Source organism: Tripterygium wilfordii, chromosome 1 (assembly GCF_013401445.1).
Source record: "Tripterygium wilfordii isolate XIE 37 chromosome 1, ASM1340144v1, whole genome shotgun sequence".
Classification (NCBI taxonomy): domain Eukaryota; kingdom Viridiplantae; phylum Streptophyta; class Magnoliopsida; order Celastrales; family Celastraceae; genus Tripterygium; species Tripterygium wilfordii.
The window spans coordinates 8,225,255-8,245,522 of record NC_052232.1 but is presented as its reverse complement, the minus strand read 5'-3'; the positions used below and the strand labels follow the sequence as shown (position 1 = coordinate 8,245,522).

The 20,268-nt window shown below is 36.3% G+C and overlaps 3 protein-coding genes across 9 annotated transcripts in view; 1 reads left to right on the top strand and 2 right to left on the bottom strand.

Moving 5' to 3' along the window:
• LOC119996884 (187-kDa microtubule-associated protein AIR9) overlaps positions 1-6,188 on the bottom strand; it is a 29,186-nt gene extending 22,998 nt beyond the window's left edge. For 3 of the 6 annotated variants that reach the window (XM_038843671.1, XM_038843684.1, XM_038843676.1), the window contains exons 1-7: positions 4,171-4,620; positions 2,584-3,468; positions 1,543-1,614; positions 703-768; positions 422-493; positions 268-333; positions 81-143 (exon numbers count right to left, since the gene is read on the bottom strand). In XM_038843671.1, the coding sequence (XP_038699599.1) occupies positions 81-143; positions 268-333; positions 422-493; positions 703-768; positions 1,543-1,614; positions 2,584-3,447 (1,203 nt within the window). In that variant the 5' untranslated portion in view covers positions 3,448-3,468; positions 4,171-4,620. Of the gene's footprint in view, positions 1-80; positions 144-267; positions 334-421; positions 494-702; positions 769-1,542; positions 1,615-2,583; positions 3,469-4,170; positions 4,622-5,898 lie in introns of those variants that run through there. The other 3 variants (XM_038843666.1, XM_038843688.1, XM_038843693.1) reach the window with 3 other exon arrangements.
• A 1,002-nt stretch (positions 6,189-7,190) lies between these two features.
• Positions 7,191-11,198, bottom strand: LOC120003474 (accelerated cell death 11-like). The gene is made up of 4 exons (XM_038852514.1): positions 10,855-11,198; positions 10,443-10,615; positions 8,111-8,256; positions 7,191-7,645 (listed from the first exon to the last, which is right to left on the bottom strand). The coding sequence occupies exons 1-4, from the start codon at positions 11,050-11,052 to the stop codon at positions 7,539-7,541; spliced, it is 624 nt and encodes a 207-aa protein (XP_038708442.1). The 5' UTR covers positions 11,053-11,198; the 3' UTR covers positions 7,191-7,538.
• Positions 11,199-11,372: 174 nt separating this feature from the next.
• Positions 11,373-19,777, top strand: LOC120003339 (phenylalanine--tRNA ligase beta subunit, cytoplasmic). 2 transcript variants are annotated; one of them, XM_038852403.1, is made up of 20 exons: positions 11,373-11,567; positions 11,666-11,721; positions 11,827-11,936; positions 12,434-12,563; positions 12,643-12,758; positions 13,752-13,818; positions 14,112-14,153; positions 14,914-14,955; positions 15,151-15,227; positions 15,486-15,612; positions 15,715-15,882; positions 16,178-16,306; positions 16,405-16,506; positions 16,625-16,753; positions 17,112-17,186; positions 18,151-18,258; positions 19,021-19,116; positions 19,207-19,290; positions 19,369-19,465; positions 19,514-19,777. In XM_038852403.1, the coding sequence occupies exons 1-19, from the start codon at positions 11,510-11,512 to the stop codon at positions 19,435-19,437; spliced, it is 1,785 nt and encodes a 594-aa protein (XP_038708331.1). In that variant the 5' UTR covers positions 11,373-11,509; the 3' UTR covers positions 19,438-19,465; positions 19,514-19,777. The 2 variants fall into 2 exon arrangements, with proteins under 2 accessions (XP_038708331.1, XP_038708255.1); XM_038852327.1 differs by having other exon boundaries at positions 11,374-11,567; positions 19,369-19,777.
• Positions 19,778-20,268: the final 491 nt, after the last annotated feature.

Sequence of the window (20,268 nt, the reverse complement as noted above, 5' to 3'; positions counted from 1 at the left end):
CACATAGTTCAACATTTTATTTTATGGTCAGGATATTGCGACATGAAATGTGAAGCATATATTTGAATCAGTTAACGAACCTGTAGTCGAGGCTGACTGGCCATTGAAAGAGATGCTAACTTATTCTGAGCAACTGAGAGAAACTATAAAGGAGGAGCAGGGGAACAAAGCCCGAAAAGCAATGAGTTATCCTTGCCCATAAGTTAGAAGTTTAAGATAAATTACGATAGCTGATCAGCAAATCTTAAAAACATTTTGAAGGCTTACCTCCAAGTTAGGAAGCTGAGGAAGGCTTGCAAGTGAGGTAATTTGATTGCCAGCAAGATAAAGTTGCTACAAAAATAATAAGACATTTCAAATTGTGAAAATCATTTCAAATTATTATCAAAACATTGAGATGTGAAAAAACATGAACACAAACCTGCAAGTTTTTACAATTTTCAAGAGGTTCAAATCCAGGCCCTTTGAAAGAATTGAAACTCAAATCAAGAACCTGACAAAGTAGGAAAAAACAATAAACTGCGAACTATTAAACACTAACTGCATTCAACTTCTGATAGATAATAAGAAATTTACTGAACCAAGTAACTGTATCAACACTTAAAGTGCTGTTGAGAACTCACAAATCTCTAACTACAAGAATGTTCAATTATAAAAAGAAAATTGGGAAGAAGTGTTGAGTATAATCACGAAATCACTAACCTTCATTCGGTTTAGTATCTCAACTCCTTCCAGAGTAGATAAAAGATTGTCTCGAAGATAAACAAACTGTCACCAAAGACAATCAGATAAAAGTCACCACTTTCATTAGTTGACAAAGAGGTTTGTTTGGAGGTCGGCGGGAGGGCAAGAGCAAATAAAGGAGTCACTCAAATGATAATTGTTCTCGGCAAGTGGAAAATTTTCAAATGACATTAAATTAATTCAAAGCCCAACTTCCTAACTCAAATCTTGAAATCACAATATGTAACATTGAAGACTACCTTGAACAGTTCGAAATTTCAGATAAGATACACTTACGTTCGTGTGTGCACCATATTATGTATGTGCGCATGCATAAAACATTATGATATAAAAATACAAAAGTGCATTTAAACTTTAAGCATTATGGGCTTATGGCAAAGGGAAACGAAAATAATCCAAGAAATAGCCTTCATTGCTTCATACAAACCTATGCACAAACTAATTATTATCTCAGTTCTCTGAAAAGGAACAAGGATCAAGCTTTAGACCAAGTAGTTTCCGACTGTGAATGCCCAGAGTACGATTCACACTGTTTTAGTAAGAAACGGCGCCTATTGGTTTTTCCATATATGAATCCAAGGTCACATGTCACTGCTAAGTACCAACACAAAAAAAAGGAAAAAAAACTATAATATAATAAGAATATTGACATATGAAATCTGCTTAGTTATACTGATTAAAACTTTACAAATCAGTGGTCATGCTGACAAAAAAAAAAAAACCAAAAAAAAACTACAGTCCTAAAGATGATATTTATCTTATAAAAGCAGTAGCTAATGTTATATAATATTAGTTTACCTCCAAATGCGGTGTCAAGTTTAGCCCACTAGCATTAAGAGTGCGAACTCTATGACCTCGAAGGTCCAATCTCTGGTTAAGGGAGAAGATCAAGAACAGAGAGTTAGCAAAGACAGATACAATAATTCATGTTCCAATGGACCGACACCATGAGAATACTGAGTGTCTTTGTTCTTTTTTTTTTGCATCTATGCTTCAAGACTAAGGCGCTAAGTGTTTGCACACATAAGTTCATGTGCACATGAAAGAAGTTCCGAAAACCATCGCAGTTAAAAGTGCAATCAGATGAGTAGAGCCCTGGAATCGGCACATAGCCTCACATAGTCACATGTGCTGTCCCAGCTTAGTACAGAAAATGACTGTTATCACAAACCATTTCTTACTTGATGCTTTTCATATTTACAAAGCCATTACAACCGAAACAACCTCAGAATTAATAACTAAGTCCTTCATATTGTCCTTTCGTGGTTAGCCTTTCCACTGATAGTTTTCTAATTCTAATTTACAAATTTTAAGTTGTCTTCAAAGAAGAACCTACTAAACCGCCAATAAAAGTAATAAAGGGATATACCAACTTAGTTAGGAGAAAAATAAATTTAAAAAACTCCCATTTTTTCACGTTAACTGACAGATTCCCGTCTCTTTCAGTGCAGAAGAGGCAACTGAGACATTCCAATATCTATAATAAGCCTGACATTCCAATATCTTCAATTAGTATGCAGATCTCAAGCCTATTATTCTTACGAATTTATTAATGAGCCCTTCCCATTATGAAGTATATGCAAATCTATAGAATCCCGGGATTACAAAGAGGCAAGTAGGTAACCGAGAGAAAAAAAACAAAAAAGCTAAGTTATTATGCATTTCTCCAATAGAAAATTACATGGCCTTTGCCACAGATGAAAATGTTTCTAACTTTTTTTGCAAGTATTCTTGAACAATAAAATGATGATTTCCAATGCACTCAAATCGAAACTATAGTTCTGTTCTTCAAATAATCAACACATTTAAACGTTTACTGAGTTGCGCGATAGAGCTTACCACTTCATCGCCTGCTTTAATCTCCACTTGTGGAAGAACAATAAGCCTAGAATCGCGGCTTTCAGAAATTGTTGCTCTCCGTCGTCCAGATAAATTAGAACTCCTATCCAAAGATGACCCCAAAGACCCTCTCAATCCACTGGACACTGAAGGCGATTGAGCTGATGGGGAAAAAACATTTTTTGAGATGGTCCTCTTACTCCCACTGCTGCTGCTATCCAAGGATCTAGAAGAAATCTTTTTCAAAGATGAAGAAGAAGAAGACGAAGCGGCAGGAGCAGATAGTACTGGCTTTACTGAAGGCTTCCTGACAACATCTTGCTTGATTTTTGACACATCAGCACCAGTTGAGGTTCTCAAACTCCGGCCGACAAGCGGCACTGGAACTGACTTCCTGGTATCAGAAAGGCTTCCTCGAGTTGAAGTTTTTGTAGGAACTGCACTCAAGGAATTTCGCCTAAGTTCTGGAAGAGACCGCCGAACTGGTTCAGCTGAAACAGTGGCGGCTAAAGTGGTGCTCTTCTTGGCTGCAACCATTCCAACACCCGTTTTCCCATTTGAAGCAGATGCTGACTTCTCAGGCAACCCTCCAGTACTGTTTCTTCTCGCCACTGAAACTGAATTTGAACTTCGCAATGAAACTGTTGTTTTCGTTTTTGTTGTAGTAGCGCTAGCTTCCAATCCACTTCTACGGTCTGCTTTCTTTCTAATAGAGCCAGAGGCTGCTAAATTCTTCGAATTCACAGACACACAAGGTTTTGTAACCCTTTCCACAGTCTCTAATGAATTAGTAGAGGACTCTTCCGCAGAAGGTTCGGGTTTTCTCACCAAATCTTCACCCAGTTGCCCCAATGAGTCCTCCATGCTTGTGTTATAAAACTACTTCTAGTAAATAAAAGGAAAATTAGCTTGATTCAACTACAAGAAATGGCATTATAGAAACAGAAGTTAACTTGGGAAGAAGAAGTGTTTGTCAAGAAAGACGAGATCATATTACTACATTGAACAGCAACCATATTACCAAATGATCTTAATTTGATGTACAACGCAGACAAAAAAAACACTATTTGCCAGAAAGACCAAAAACATATCACTCACTTTATTGTTCTCTATGACTCAGCTTTCTACAAAATGAAGCAAAGAAACCTCTGTTCTTACTCTTCTCGTTGGAAGCCAAAAACGTGAAAAAAAATAAAAGAGCAAAAAGGGAAAGAAAATAATTTGAAGTTAACGTGTTGAGTTGACCTTTAATTGCCGAGTTGGAAGAATCTTCAATATTTTTTCACACAATTCAACAACTCTTTTCACTTTACGGGTCTGGGTCTGGGTCTTCTTCACAGTTGCAGACCCACAAAAAAAAACGAGAGATGACAAAGTGAAATTAAAAAATGGAAATCAGTTTGCTCATCTACCAAACACAAGATGCGCAATGCAGCTAAAAACCGACCCACCGAAGGCACAAACAAAAAAAGAAATAAAACGAAAAATTGAACCGATTATTAGCGTGTTTTGAACTGTTGTCAAATCAGGAAAACAAAAACAAAAAACGACGGAAATAGAAAGAAAAACAGTACCGAAACCACTTACAAGTTAAATTTCACGCAGACAGCAGCACGAAGTCTCGAATTTAAGAAACCCTACATGGATCTCGCCCACAATGCAGTTCCAGTAAGCGAAATCACAGCCGGTTTCCTCCTCGATCCAAGCAGAAGAAGCAAACAAAAGGTGAAACAACCTAGAGAGAGAGTAACACTAGATCTGGTGAAGTAAAGAAACCGAAAACAAAGCGTTTCAGGATCAAATCAACAAGAGAGAAAGCTATTCGTGAAGCGTGGTGCCCAGAGAGAAAGGAAAGATAAAGTAAGAGAGAGAAAACAAAAAGGCCGCTAAAGTACACAGCGAGCGAGTGAGTGAGTGTGAGAGAGAGGATTTTGAAGTTGGTTGGGGTTGGAATAATTTGTCAAAAGTAAGAACAGAAAATGTCAGTTTCTTCCATCTTCCACCTCCTCCAGAACCGGAACCAGAACCATCGGATATCAGAAATTTAGGTCCAATTGACATGGAAGCTGTTGGAAGGAGAATCTCATGATCTGGCTCCAGAGTTTGAGCGGGTTTTGAAATTAGGGTTTGAACTTGGAGGGATTTATGGGCCCCACTAGGCCTTTTATATATTTTTTTAATATTAAAACCAAAGAAAATAGGGATTGCAATAATGCAGCATATAATTGTCACTGTCCATAAAATCTTCGACAAGGACAGGATTGGCATTTATTAAGGGACAAATCAATCGAACGGCCCACAATTATTTTGGCCGTCGGCGTGTTTTTCAGTTTAATTTCCAAAATAAACAACCCACATTAACGTTATTATTGGTCATCGTGGTCCCCAACGGTCACATTTTAAAAATCCAACGACAACTTTCTCCTTCACGCAATCTTCTTCTTTTACACTCACCAGAGTGGCACCACTCCCTTTGTCTCTGAACCAACAAAGACCAAACCATATCCTCTCTGTTCCTCTCTGTTCAGTGACTGACGAAGGGATTAGAAAAACAAAAGGAACCAATATAACAACATCTGAAAAGTTCACAACCAAGCATGATCACATGAAAGGGGAGAAATTGAGAAATATCAAAACATCATTTGATTTAGAACTATTTGACTCCTATATTCATAAATGAAAGAGAAAAATCCACAGAACTACAGGAGCAAGCATGTTACGAGCACAAAATTATTACTACTACATAAATATCAGTAATCAAGCATGTTAAAATTTGTGCCAGCACAACTGCAAGCCTTCTAATGAGAGGGTTTATTTTCAGGCCTTGAAAAGTGTATAGAAATGAAGATCACCATTATAGTTATTTAAGATTCATTAATGTAATATTTCATAATGATTTAAAAACATACAGTATTAAGGAAAAACGTTAAATTTTAAATTTTGATAAACAAGAAAAAGGAAACAACTTTGACAATCTGAAGCGCTATGCCGCCATCATCTGATATAGAGGGAACTAGAACTTTGAAAACAATTCGAGTGTTCTCCTTAATTATCTCCTAGACGATCTTGCACTAAATCCGAACAGCCATAAAGGCATAAATTTTTTAACCAAAAGTCGTCGCACAGGGTGACTTCCTGTTGGCATCAATAACCAAGACGACTCGGTACAGATAAAATCTTAAACTAAACAAGAAACACATCGAATACACCAGTAATATATCGGGATTCGTCAAAAAAATTCAATTTATATAGCCCATCCTACACGGTAAAGAAAAACGATGCTACCGAATGCTAGATATACAACAGAGAACTTACACGAGGAAAGTTTTGAGTGGATTAGTAGGTGATCTCTGCTGATGTTGGGAAGTGTTGAGTCACGATCAAGATTTCTTCGTCCGTATTTGGGCAATCTCCGTGGCCGTGAATGAATCCAGAGGCCTAGGAATCGATGGCAGGTGGTTTCTACGTTGGAATTGGCCCAAATTTCCCTCTCACTCTCGTCTGCCGCCGAAGTCTGAACCTCTCTAAGAGGTAGTGCAAGAGTTGGTGCGTGCTTTGTTGTTTGATTCAGAGAGACAGAGGAAGAGAAGATGCGTGAATGGGGGGTTTTGGAAGTGATTTTGAAAATTTCGACCGTTGGGATGTAATTATAAGAAGATTAACGGGCAATATGCAAGCGGCAAGCGACGGGCGAGAGAATGGCAGCAAAGAAGGGCAATATTGTCATTTAGAATGAGAACCCAATGCATTTCCTTTCTAGAATCAACGAAATCGAAAGCATGGCCAGGCTCCTTAAGGATCTAAGATTCCTTGAGCGATCTATTAACTTATTTGTCCTCCTATTTTCCCCAAATATAATTTATTTGACATTTTATAAGCTAACTTATTATTTCAAATATAAGATCTACGGAACAAACTCATAATGTCACAAATTTTTAAAAAATTTACGATAATCATTTTTTTTTCTAAAGTCCTCATTTTTTTTAAAGGAAAGTATGTAATTTATTATTAATCATGAGGCAGCAAATTTATCAATACAACTTATTTGAACCACAACGGCTCTTTCAATGCACTCTATGTACACAGAATTGAACAATCTAAAGCAAATCTTGCAACACAATGCACCACCATATTACCCCCCTCTTGGGCGAAACAGAATTCGCTTAAACATACCATCTGTCTTTTAAGTCCTGAATCTCTCGGACTATGCTCCCTTCTTCATTCAACCCAACCTCCTTTGCATTAACCTTATCCACTACCCCCTTAGAGTCACTATTTATCCACGGTGGAAGAAATTTTTTTTAATGACAAATAAATACTGTTGATGAAAGTTGTCCTCATGAATAAATTCCGTGGATATGCAAAAGCCTTTGCAAACAAGCATATTATTGATTGTCAAATATTGTTAGGATTGTTCCATAATCATTTATCGTGCCTAGTGAAGATGCTCAGAGCAATCACATATTTAAACGTTTCCTCCAGTTTACAGCACAAAATGGCATTTGGGCTCCTCTGGGAAGCAAGAGGCTCTGGTAAATTCCCTTTGTTTTCTCCCTGTAGATGCAAGCTTTATCACACTAGATATGGCAAAGTCTATACTCTATAGAAACGACAATACAAGAGATAAATATGTTAAAGCATGTCACCAAATGAATGGTCCAACAACAACTTTTTCACTACCTGGTGCCAAAACACCAGTAACAAAACAAAACTAAACTTATGGTTTAAGCATTGTAGGATATTTAACTCAAGACAAACTACCATTCCTGTTATTTCATGTACAGTGTGGTTGCATTTTTGTGGTGTAATCAAACAAGAGTTGCATAAATCCTAGTTTATGCCAATTGGAAAATCAAAGAATGGTGGCCCCAAGCTGTTCCCCTGGAAAATAGGGGGAAAAAAGGGGGAGAACACAGGAAGCCATAAATACTTATGATTACCAGATGGTTCACTAGTTACCAATCTATACCCAATTCTCTTGTGAGGAAGAGTTTGTCAATGTATGTGATGACTGGAGCAGAAGTAACAATGTAACTTTCCATTTGAATCCTCGCGGAGTCTTCTGGAAAACAGCAGCAAAATCAACCATTAATACAAGTAAAAAGCAAATAAGTTTTCTTTTAAATACCACAAGGTCACCACATCATCGAAAAGCAACCCTAAATCCAAAATTCGAAGCTGTTCAACAAGCAAACCTATCCTGATAGGCTGGACCCAAAATTGCATGAGGTGCATATTTATTCACCTTAGAGGTGCATATTTATTCACCTTAGCCCATTTGTCAAATAAACCCTCAAAAACATGGAGGAATTTATTTCACACCAAACATCTGCCCCTAACTTACAGGTTCATGAAGTTCAATGATTAGCCAATTATGATCGAGATTTAAATACTTCACCAACTCCATCAACTGTCACACATTGCTACTAATTTTTCAAGCTATTCATGCAGATACCACATTTTGTCCCTTGAGCAGGTACATTACACATGGACCAAGTACAGTGTTACCAGTGGTGTAAACGCTCACCGTCTTCATTGAGCTTCTTCATCAGTTGTGCTCTCGTAGGAAGGGCATACATTCCTGCAGCAACAGCTTTTCTGATGACCCATCCATGGTGGGGCGCAAAGACCTGGGCATAAGCCGTAGAAGCTGGCTCCTTCAGGGAAGCCCCCCTGCCACAAAGACATCAATACTGTTAGGGTTAGCTATGACAAACATAGTGTCAATTTAGACATCAAAATGTATCTGATTAAACCAGAAACAAAACTCTCAATAGGTTCCTCTGTTTTCCCGATCCTATTTCTTTCTTTTGCATGTGAGGGTCAATGTATTGAAACAAAATGACAGCCAAGACATATTTTTAAACAAGGGATACTAAGATAGCCCATCAGTAAAAGTATGGAGAAACACGCAAACCATGTAACTGAGAGTACCTATTCAATCAGGTACAAGTTGATAGAATCAACAATAGCTACCTACACACTTGACTTAATGTTAAACAAAAGGAATACATCACCACCAAGAGATTAGTTTCCTAACAATTTACTAATTTTCGATGATCTAGTCCAGAAAGTCACTTTCATTCCAAGTCTGATGATTATTTACTAATAGAATGAATTGCAACTTGCAAGCCAAATCAAAAGACAATGATATAGATATCTAGGCTTTCATTTGCAACATGCTGGATCTTTGCAACAATTACGTAAGATAACAAAACAATTTTATTTTTCATTGTCCACAGAAACGGCCTCCTCATGATGCAGGCATAAGACTGTGAACATCCCTTATTGGGCCTGCTCGAGTGCTATGCACCATGTGTTGTTCGCTTTTTAAAATGAATAAGGTATCAAACCTTTTTAACATCAATGAACCTAATTGTTCCCAGGGACCATAATAAGTTTTAAACAGTTTACAACTCCCTATTCAGGGAGATAACCAGAATTCCAGAAATTATGATAGGAATTAACATAGGGTTTTGAAAACCCACATATGATATTACATAAAACATACGAGCTGATAGCATGGATTGAATGTCACTATTCATGAAGACAATGTGGATCCAAGAAATTAAGCAGAAGTGGAGTCAATTGCAGGTGAACTATCATAGTTACTAACGAACTAAGGAGCTATGAGTATGGAAGGCATATGTTGCTCAAAAGAATGAGTAAGAAAAGGCATCTAAGTTCAACAATTTGATCGTCGAGCAGGATAAAAGAAAAAACAAAAAAGACAACCAAAAATGAAGGATTCAATCAATATCCCAACCACCGGTTCATTAGTATGATATACCATAGTCAACCATAATCATGGGAAAGTAAATGTCAAACAAAACATTGTAATAGAAGCACATTACTCTTCAGCCACCAAAATCAGTGTTTACTGCCGCAAAAATAGGGGAGGCTCAAAGCAACTTAGGTCGAAAGGGGTTTGCTGGTAGACGCCAATCATGAAACAAGAAGGGCATATTCTCTCCTATTTCTACATTTTTATTAATGGAGGCAGCACGGAGTTCTTCTCTCATCACGAGGCTTACGTCAAGGTGATCTCATGTAACCATTTCTAATTTATTTTGGAGAGGGATGCGCTATATTGAATAGAGCAGTTTGAAGGTGACTACATACAAAGCTTCATTTTGAAAGAGAAAAAGAATAAATGGATTATTAGAAGAAATAGGGATGATGATATGTACGAAACTATTGACCTTACATTTGTACATTGCAAAGTTCAGGTCTAAAGCCTATGGTTTGAAATATTATAAATAAATGATCCTGATCCTAAGCAACCAAACTTCGTATATCTAAATAGATACAAGGCCAGTATCATATCCTATAAATTTGATTCGACAAAGGACACGTCCAGCAGGATCAGCTGCAAACACTTTCCTTTGTGCTTTGGAACTGCTGCATAAAAGTAGCTTTAAGAATTCATTCGATACTAAAATTCCTGTGATTTCTATTTGGAACTTGAAGACCATTCCACTTCTTTGAGGATAAATGTTGCTAATCTAAGCCACAATAAAAAAAGAAAATAGTGTTAACCTCAAACCAGGATAATATTTTCAGTCACGATTGTTTTATGTAACACCATCTAATCTAAGTATCCGCGAAAACTGCAAATTAAGCCAGCATTTAGCAAAAATATTCCCAACATCCAACACCAACACATTGTCAAACATAGGAGAAAACTAAAGGCATTCAATTTGCAAGAAAAAGATACACAACCAAACTAGAGTAACAGATCATCAATCCCTCTATAAGAACTGAAAAAAAAATGCCTGTTACCTAGTAGAAATGCTGGAATCTAAGCTTACGCCTTTACAAAAAATGAACAAGTTAAAGTTGTTAGTCTATATACTCACTCTGTAGCTAGAATTCGTTCAAACAGCACCCTGACCATGTCAAGTCCACGCTTCACCCTTAACAAGTTTCTCGAATGACTACCGGCTTTCCTCACAGTGTTCTCTTTTATATCTTTGTCAAGCATAGCTGTCAATGTCAAAATCGAATTCGAAGCTCTTCCAATATCATCAACCTGCAATGTTCAATCAGCCCAAAAAAAAAAATTCACCTAAAAAGAACACATGAATTCAATATATGCACACAATCGCAAACTCATTCTACAAATTACAATCGCAGATAAATTAAACTCCATTTTACTTTCGTATTAAGTGGTATAATCAATCAAATAATGGCTCAAAACTAAGAAATTAGCCATCTTCTTAACCTAGTTTTTCTCCGTAAACAAAGAGTACAAGAGAATAAAGTATATACCTTGGCGACGTAGTCCATTTCGGCGAACTTGAAGGCAACCCCCAAACAGCCAAAGAGAGGCGAGACCAGAGAGCATGCGCGAGAGAATGGGGCCACTTCCATTTCCATGTCGACAGTCTGTGAATTCAAAGTCGCCGCGAGCTCCTTGAAGGCCTCCGCGATCTTTCTGAGCGGTCTTTCACTCTCTCCGTCAGCCATTGAGGATCGCAAGTCTCGTCCCCCCTGCGATAGTCTCTATAAGGTCTGATCTGGTAATGGAAGCTCCTGCCCTGGTCTATATTTGATGTTGAGATCGATGTTCGATAGTGGCCGGACGATCACGCAAACGCGTAGTGAAGATTCGTTGCGCCTGTCTGAGCTAAGAAAGAAAATGCAAAAGGGGCCGCAGGTGCAATGGTTCGGCCTTTTTTTTCCTTGGGCCATTGTAGTATAACAGTGGGCCTCTCCAGCCCACGCGAGCAATGGTTCGGCCTTTTTAAAATTCTGCATGAGAGTAACTGGCTTAGGGTTTAGGGTATAAAACCACGCCACAAAACGACTGCTCCTGCTCTCGTTGCAGCGATCAAATTTCCCCAATTGGAGAGTCGAGCAACCTCGAGGTTCGAAATTTACAAGCCAACGAAAATCCACTCTTCGTCGCTCAAGAAACGCCACCATGCCTACAGTGAGTGTGGGCAGGGATCGACTCTTCAATGCTCTTGGCAAAACTTATAGTAATCTCCTCTTTCTATCTATCTCCTTCATTCTATTTCAATTGATCACAAGAGAACATATTTTCAGTGTCTTGTGCGTATTTTATCTTGAGTTGCAGCTCAAGAAGAGTTCGAGGATCTGTGTTTCCGTTTTGGGATTGAGCTTGACGATGTGGTGAGTAAATACTATACTCTCTCACTTATTTTTTTAAAAAAAATTATTTACAATCAAATAGGATTTGATAGGTTTTATTGAAGATTTTAACCTTTTATGGTGTAGACAACGGAGAAAGAAATAATTAGAAAGGAGCTGCATTTGGAAGAATCTAAAACGGTAGCGGCTGGTGATGATGAAGAAATTATCTACAAAATTGAAGTTCCTGCAAACAGGTACTTTTATGTTCCTTTTTCTCTTCATGGTTGCGTTTTTTTATTCCAAATGCATTTGGGTTTTGTAAAGCTAGAGTTTTTTTTTTTTCTCGGAAGAACCAAGTTATAGTTTTTGAATGAGATTTGGTCAGCTTGTCATTCCGTGTTTTAGTTTTCTGAAGTTATATCCAATCCACTTAAGTGGGGTTTGGCTTATGGTGCTGATAGCCTGATACTATTAATTGCTTCCTCTTCACCAGGTTCTTGTTGATCAAAAACTCACTGTTTGGATTTAGCTGTCTTTTTTCCCTAATTTTTTTTTTGTTGGGACAGAGATGATGGAGAAATTTGGTTTAGCTGATTAATCTTCTGGGTCCAAAAAATTATGTTACTTCAATTGAGTTACCACAAATCAATTTATGTGCATTCTGATTGTTTATTGGTAGCTTAAAATTAAATTTCACGGAAATGGACCGCAATATTTATGAGTGATCACCATTTATATTGATACAATGCAGATATGATTTGCTTTGCCTTGAAGGGATTGCACAAGCTTTACGTGTTTTCCTTGGAGAGGAAGAGAGACCCACTTATAATCTGGCTGAAATTAGCAAAAAATCTATGCTTAAAATGCATGTGAAACCTGAGGTAACCATCATAGCCAATAATTACATATTGATTTTGGATATTCTGCTGCGTGTATGTGACCTTGCTTGCACTTTTGCAGACTTCTTTAATTCGTCCCTTTGTTGTTTGTGCTGTTTTGAGAGGAATGACCTTTGATGAAGCAAGTTATAAGAGCTTCATTGATCTTCAAGATAAGCTTCATCAAAACATTTGTAGGTAACATGTCTGATGAATCCACTTGCAATTAACAGCTTGGCATGATCTTTACAAAGTTTGACTTAATTTCGTATTTGAATTAAGTTTTAACCATTTGCATTAGTAAAGTGAAGAACGGTGAGCTTGTTTTGCTTGGTATTATTTTAGCATCATAATTTGCCTCCTTACAAATTTTATATGGGTCAAGTTGGCCTTCCTATCATCTTTAGTATGGCGGCTTGATTTCCATAGTCGATATCCGAAGTAAGAAATCTTTAAAGTTCTGAGCTTTGTTTTGTGATCTCTTTGGTCTTTGCTAATAGCCCTCATAGCATGTTGGGTGATCTACGGTTTTCATACACATCTAGTATAGATACTTTTATTTCCCTTCTAGATAAAAATTTTGATATGAGAGATATTTTGAATTTTTGTAGATTTTATTTGTTGTTGAACATGATTTCCTGTTTTTTTATTTTTATTTTATTCCCTCTTGCTCTTCTAAAGGAAAATTTTCTCTATCCAAAGGTTACTGTTTTCTGCAAATTCTTGCCTTGTTTTCTTATGGAATCATTAAGGAGGTACACCTTTGTTATTCCCAAATGAGTCAAGGCCAAACAAACAGGGTGTGAATCAACTCATTGTATATGGTTGAGTATAGTGTGCTTTAAATCGTGTTCCCACAATAGAAGAGAATATATTGTCCAGTGGACTTAACCTCTGATACCAGTTTGATTTAAAAACTGATGCTACATGTCTGACAATTTGGTATAAAGTAGTTGCAACTTGTCATTTTTTCATTCAGCGAATAAATGTTTAAACTTTTTGATCGATAATATTTGCAATACATTTCCTGGCTTGAGGTTATTAGTGCTTGCTGGAAGATAACAAATAATCATATTGCTTTATCTTGTTTCACGTTTTCATTGGATGGATCTTATACTATATTATTATTATTATTATTTCTCTCTTCATTTCAAATATTCTTCTGGAGCTTACCTTTTCTTCTTGTTTTAGGCGAAGAACTTTAGTCGCTATTGGGACTCATGACTTGGATAGATTACAAGGGCCTTTTAGTTACGAGGTTGACTTCTGTTTATTCTCTGCATTAAGATGTAATATTGGTTTCTCATAGTGTTGGTTCGAAGTTCTTGAGGAAGTTCTTGACTACTTATCCTCATCTCTCTTCCCTCTCCTCACATAGTTGTCATGAGCGCAGGAAGTGCTCGCTTTAAGCGAGAAACGAGGCGGAGCCTAACAATATGGATATTCAAATTATTGTTAAAGATTTTGAAAATTCTATTCTTTTTGGATGATACTTTTTTACAAAAAAACCTATTACTTGTTAATTACTTTAATCTACTTGTTCAATTTCAGGCTTTGCCTCCTGCAGACATAAATTTTGTGCCACTGAAACAGGTTGTTATTCTGTTTATACTTTAATTTTTTAATTACGTTCTAGAACTACTTAATTTTTTTTAAAATTGGTAATATATTAGCTTACTCAAATAAGCTTTTGTTAAACTTCCATATGTGCTTTAAAAATAAGAGACAGGAGTTGATATTCTAAAATTAATGTAGCTGCTTTTCCTGGGGAGAGGAATATTGACAATTTATTTTATATAATAGGGACAATAATATGTATTTAGAAAGAACAAGCTTACCAATCTCTCTTTCTCTCTCTCTCATCATCGTTGTCGTCATAATTGTGATCAATCCATAAAAGGATAAATTTTGAAAAGTGGCCCAAAAACAGGGGAAACGTTGTTAAAAGAGGTTGGTGCCTTCTCTAATGCTGTTTCGTATAAAAGAGCTCTACAGAACCTTTGATAATGAAATGCAACTATCTTGATAGAAGCTCTTTTATTAAATATCTTCATTTGAAGTTCGAGCTCTTCTCTATGGGCTCTAGATCACTTGAGCTTCATATGGTTTAGGATTGAACAAATTTGCATACCCCATGGAGAATGAAATAATAAGAAAGAAGGCCTTGTCTGTTACTGTTGTCTTTATAGATCTGTTGTTGCATTTCTCTCATTGTTTCTCCTTTGTTATTCTGTACTCCTTCTATGGAGGATATGAGTGCTGGATATCTTGCTATCTTGGATTATGCAGATAGGGTTGTTGCTAGTAACATGATACTGATTCTAATTTCTGGTAATTTTGTTTTGTAATTTAGGATAAAAACTTCAGAGCTGATGAGTTGATGGAGTTCTACAGAGTGAGTAAAACTGAGACTTGTTTTTAAAAGGGATCCCTTGAAGACGTTGGTGTCCATTATTGTTTCTCATTTTTTCCCAATCTTGTGATACTGAAATTTGGAGTTTTGTACTAATGATTAGGATTTTGAAATTTGGATCTTGAATACAGAGTTCCACCTTTTCTAATATGTTATTCACCGTACAATCTTTGGCAGTCTGATTTGAAATTGAAGAAGTTTTTGCATATAATAGAGAATTCACCAGTGTTCCCTGTCATATATGACTCTAACAGGTATGGCTTCTTTTATTACAGCATATTTATGATTAATATGCACTCTTACCCAGAAATTAGTCCCTGATGGTGTTCCATTTGCCTTTATGATATTTCATTTAACTTTGTTTTATCAATTAAGGATACCCTGGGCTTAAACGGCTGGTTTGTGTACAATTATTTAATCTTGAATTTTACATTTGATTATGTTTTATAGTTTTTCTTCTCAAAAAAGTTCTTTTTTTTTTGTTGAATTAATTTAGCTTTTTTTCTTCACAGAACTGTTTTGTCTCTACCCCCAATTATCAATGGTGCGCATTCAGCAATCACTTTAAAGACTAAGAATGTGTTTATTGAATGCACAGCCACAGATTTAACAAAAGCTAAAATTGTTTTGAACACAATGGTAAGAGCTAAGATTATCTGGTTGCATTTTGTTATCAAAATTGTGTTTGTGTTTCCACTCATTAGCGGATGGCATTCGATTTTTTCTTCTTCTGATTCCTAGGCGACAATTTTCTCATCATACTGTGGAAGAAAGTTTGAGGTGGAACCTGTTGAAGTGATATATTCTGATGGGAAGTCATTTGTCTACCCTGATTTATCCGTCTATAATATGCAAGTTCCTCTAGAATATATTACTGGTTTAATGGGAGTCTCTTTGGAGTTGGATGAGGTACGTGAATCCCTTGGATCATTTTTTGTTTTAAAATTCTACATTTGGAAACACAAAATGGCGCTATTGGAATATGCATCACCATAGAGACATTGCTTGCTGGAAGTAAGTCTATGAAGTCCATATGATCTTTTAAATTATGTTTTATCATCGAAATATTGTTTTTTTTGTCTTGGAACCAGTCATCATCTTATGTTAGGTTATTGCATTAGATCCCTGACCACTCTGTGTTTTCAGCCAGTTGCTGATTCAAGTTAGACAAATGAACAACTTTTTTATTGTATTTATCCTTCAGGTCACTTGTTTGTTAAACCGTATGCAATTACGTTCTGAGCAGTCCATTGTAAATGCTGAACAATGTAACATCAATGTAACTGTACCTCCAACAAGAAGTGATGTTCTCCACCCGTGTGATGTAATGGAGGTATTGATGCTAACAGTTTGGGTCATTGAATCCACTAAACTGTTATTGCACATGCATTTCCTGCTGACGAGCTCTTTTTTTTTTTTTTGGTTTTGTAGGATGTTGCTATTGCTTATGGGTATAATAACATCCCAAAAAAAAAGCTTACTTCTATAAAGCCATTGGCATTGAACGAGCTCAGTGATCTTATCAGACTGGAGGTAAGGAAAATTTGAATGTGTCCGTTTGATGTGTGTGTGTTCATTATTTCCTTTCTTTTTACTGTTAATTTCTGTCTTAACTCACGTTCTTCAGTGTTTAACATTTCTTTTCTGTTAGGTAGCAATGAATGGGTTTGTAGAGACTTTGAATTGGATTTTGCTCTCTTCCAATGAGAATTCTCATATGTTAAATCGCGATGATGACAAAACTGTTGTCATCTCAAATCCTCGTACCTCTGACTTTGAGGTTTGTTTATTTTGCTATTGCGCTTAATTGTAATGTGACAGAGTGTTGAACTTTAAAATAAATTTTTATCCTTGATATTTTTTGCTATGTTAATAGAATGCTTAATGCTGTGACATGATGTTATTATGCTATGGTAATAGCCAGGTTTACAACATGCCAAGAAAATTAATGATAAGCAGGTTTACTAACAAAAAGTACTTGGTTTTTAATTATTGGTGATATGTAAATTAATGACTAGTTTATCCTCATCATCATTCTCCAAGTTCATGTGGTTCCCCTATTTGTCTGTATTGAAACCCTTTTGTTCCTCATATGGTAAGGCATATGCTAACAAACTCTCTTTCTAAATGTGGTGCAGGTTGTCCGTACCAGTCTCATGCCTGGTACATTGAAAACTGTTGCATACAACAAAGACCATCCGAAACCCATAAAGGTATTGGAGACTTTTTCAACTGTTTTTGTTAACTAAATTATTCTTATGACCTTGCAGTTCTCTTGTAAGACAGTGTGCTTGTTTTTAAATTGTTTTGGTTGCTCCTATGATCAAAAAGTTTCTGACATCTTAGTTTTATCTAACAGATGTTGAAGGGAGAGTTTTGTTGAGTTTTAACCTTCAATTGTTGAATCTTCATTTCCTTTGTCCTGTGCATTTATGGATTGATGTGGAAATAAAGGTGTGAGCGGCATGTACTATTTTGCACATGAATGGAGGTGGATACCGCTATCCATTACTAACTCCATCTGCAAAGACTAATAAGTGGAGTGGCCACTGGTTGGAGGTAGCCGTATTTTCAAGTGTGCCAGGATATTTCTCGAAACTTGGCATTGATTTAAAAAATCACATAACTGACTAGGGTGTTCAAAGGTTTTTTTCCCACTAAAGTCGTTCATAATTTAAAAAAGTTGCCAGAACACATCATTTTGAAAAGCATACAATGGGTTGTGAATTTTTTGGTACCCTCGAGGTTGCAAGTTTACTACAACAAACTTGCAGCTCATTTTGGAAATACTTGTCCGTATGATTTCCCTCTCTCTCCACACTTTTTTTTGCATGCATGAACAGATTTCCAGCTAAGCATTTTCAACTATCTTACATATCATTTTTTTTTTTGAAAATCAAACAATGAGTTGTGATTTTTCTTGGTACCCAAGGTTGCAAGTTTACTACAACAATCTTGCAGAACTCATTTTGGAAATACTTGTCCATATCATATCTCTCTCTCCACACTTTTGTTACACGCATGCATAACTTTCCTGCTAAGCATTTTCAATTATCTTACATAATAGAGTTATGATGCAATTCATGTCGTAAAAATCTTTGTTTCTTTGGTATCCATTGTTATGTTTCCTGCTTTAAATATATATACATTTGTGTAAATGACAAGTATTTCTTTTAGATTTTTGAAGTGGGTGATATAGCATGTTTGGATGGGAAGAGAGATGTTGGTGCATCTAATCGTCGAATGCTTGCAGCATTGCACTGTGGTGCCAATTCAGGATTTGAGGTACACTTGCCTTGCAACGTTTAGATTTATTTTTCCTTCTGAGAATGAGGAAGATATCTATGATGATTACTTTATATGTTTTGTGTATAATTTTGCAGATTTGATATATTTAGTTTGGTTTGAATAAATTCGTTGAGCCCCTGAATCTGTTATAAACAGTTTCGTAGTAGTAGGGGCAGGACATGGTTCATATATGTTTTCATGTCTCATGGAACTTTAAATTAAAGCAAATGTAGGATCTTGCTAATCATGCTAGAACAAAGCTGAAGAAGAGCAAGATTATGAAGCTTAAAGTTAAATCCCGTGTGCAAGGTTTCTGCTGTTTGCTGGTTGGAAAGGGGGGTTTTAGGATTAAAAATCATTGTCATCATCATCTAAGTCTTTATGGGCAACAATGTTGGGGCTACATTCATGCATTCAAGATATTTGTGTGAATTCATTATTCTCCACCATAGTGGGGAAATTTTAATGGCTATAGAAAAGGCCTCTAGAGATATTGCTTATTAAATTTATTTCATCTTGTTCTGAACAACTGACATCTAACTGTGATGACACTTTCTTGTATTGCTGTTGAAGATCTGATATGAGTTCAGCCAGCGCTGGTGCTGGAAGAAGACAAGAATTAGGATAATGAATAAAGTGAACTGAATTGACAAGTCAATTCAAGCCTGATATGAGTTCAGACAAGAATTAGGATATGAATCAGTTATAGTGTTATATGCAAGCCTGATATATAACAAACTTGAACCTTCTTATTTGCAGCTGATTCATTCCCTGGTGGACAGAGTTATGGAAGTTATGGGAACTCCTTTTGTTCCAGCTGGTGATGATACGGGATACTATATCAAGCGTTCAGATGTAAGTGTTAATTTGTTACACTTTATGGTTTGTAGAATATATTTGGTCTATGGTACATTGGTACTCACTACCTTGGTGTATTTTCTGAAGGCACCTGAATTCCTTCAAGGCAGACAAGCCAGTATTATTTATAAGGGGAAGTGCATTGGGATTTTCGGAATAGTGCACCCTGAGGTATCCCTTCCTTCTACTGAATTAAATCTTTTTAATCTGTGATAGCATTGTGATATACATTTTTCGTATGGCTTTCAGGTCTTGAGCAACTTTGGCATTCCTGATCCTTGCTCCCACCTAGAGCTGGATATTGAGTTTTTCATGTAGGATATACTTGCTGTTTGCAAATGTAGAAGTCCTTATCTTTCATTTTTGGACCATTCATCTTAACTCGAAAGCAGAAGTCCTTATCTTTCATTTTTGGACCATCCATCTTAACTCGAAAGCAGAATGCTCAAGCCATATTGGCTATGTTATCGGATACTGGTTGAGATTATTTAGAAACCATTTTTTAATGATGTAGAATGTGTTCACGATACAAAATGGATTGTTGTACTCCTTTTGCGATGTTCCTTGTCAGGTTTTTGTTGTTGGATTCCATGGAGAATGGATTAGAATTGTGCTGTCTCTCTTTATTATTATTTTTATCGGTTGGGTTCGACTTGAAGCTTTTGGTGCTTGCTTTTGGGACCATGATGAGCAGAGACTCTGATGGTAAACTTCAGCAGAGAAGTTGATGCAGAAATTTGATTTTGAAAAATTTGAAAGATATTTTGTCAATATTTAGTTTTACTGGTTATTAATCATTAGCTAATTGTACATACATTTTTTTCTTAAAGATACAAGCATGCATATAAGATGTTATTGAATAATTCATGAACTTTGATTATTGAAGTCTTATGAACACTGATTTGCTTCCTTTGAGAAAGTAAGAAGTCTTGCATTGGAGTCATAGTCCCCTTGAGATTCAAGAATACATTCTGTAGATGCATATACAGTAAACCCAAAAAAGAGAAGGGGTTGACTTTGTCTGTCTAAATGACAGTGTTGTTCATTTCAGCTTCCTTTCACAATCACAACTTGCCCCTTATTTGTTCCTCTGAATGGTAATTACAGCCGCATCTCAATGGTAATTTTTTTTTCAAATATTTGAGTCAT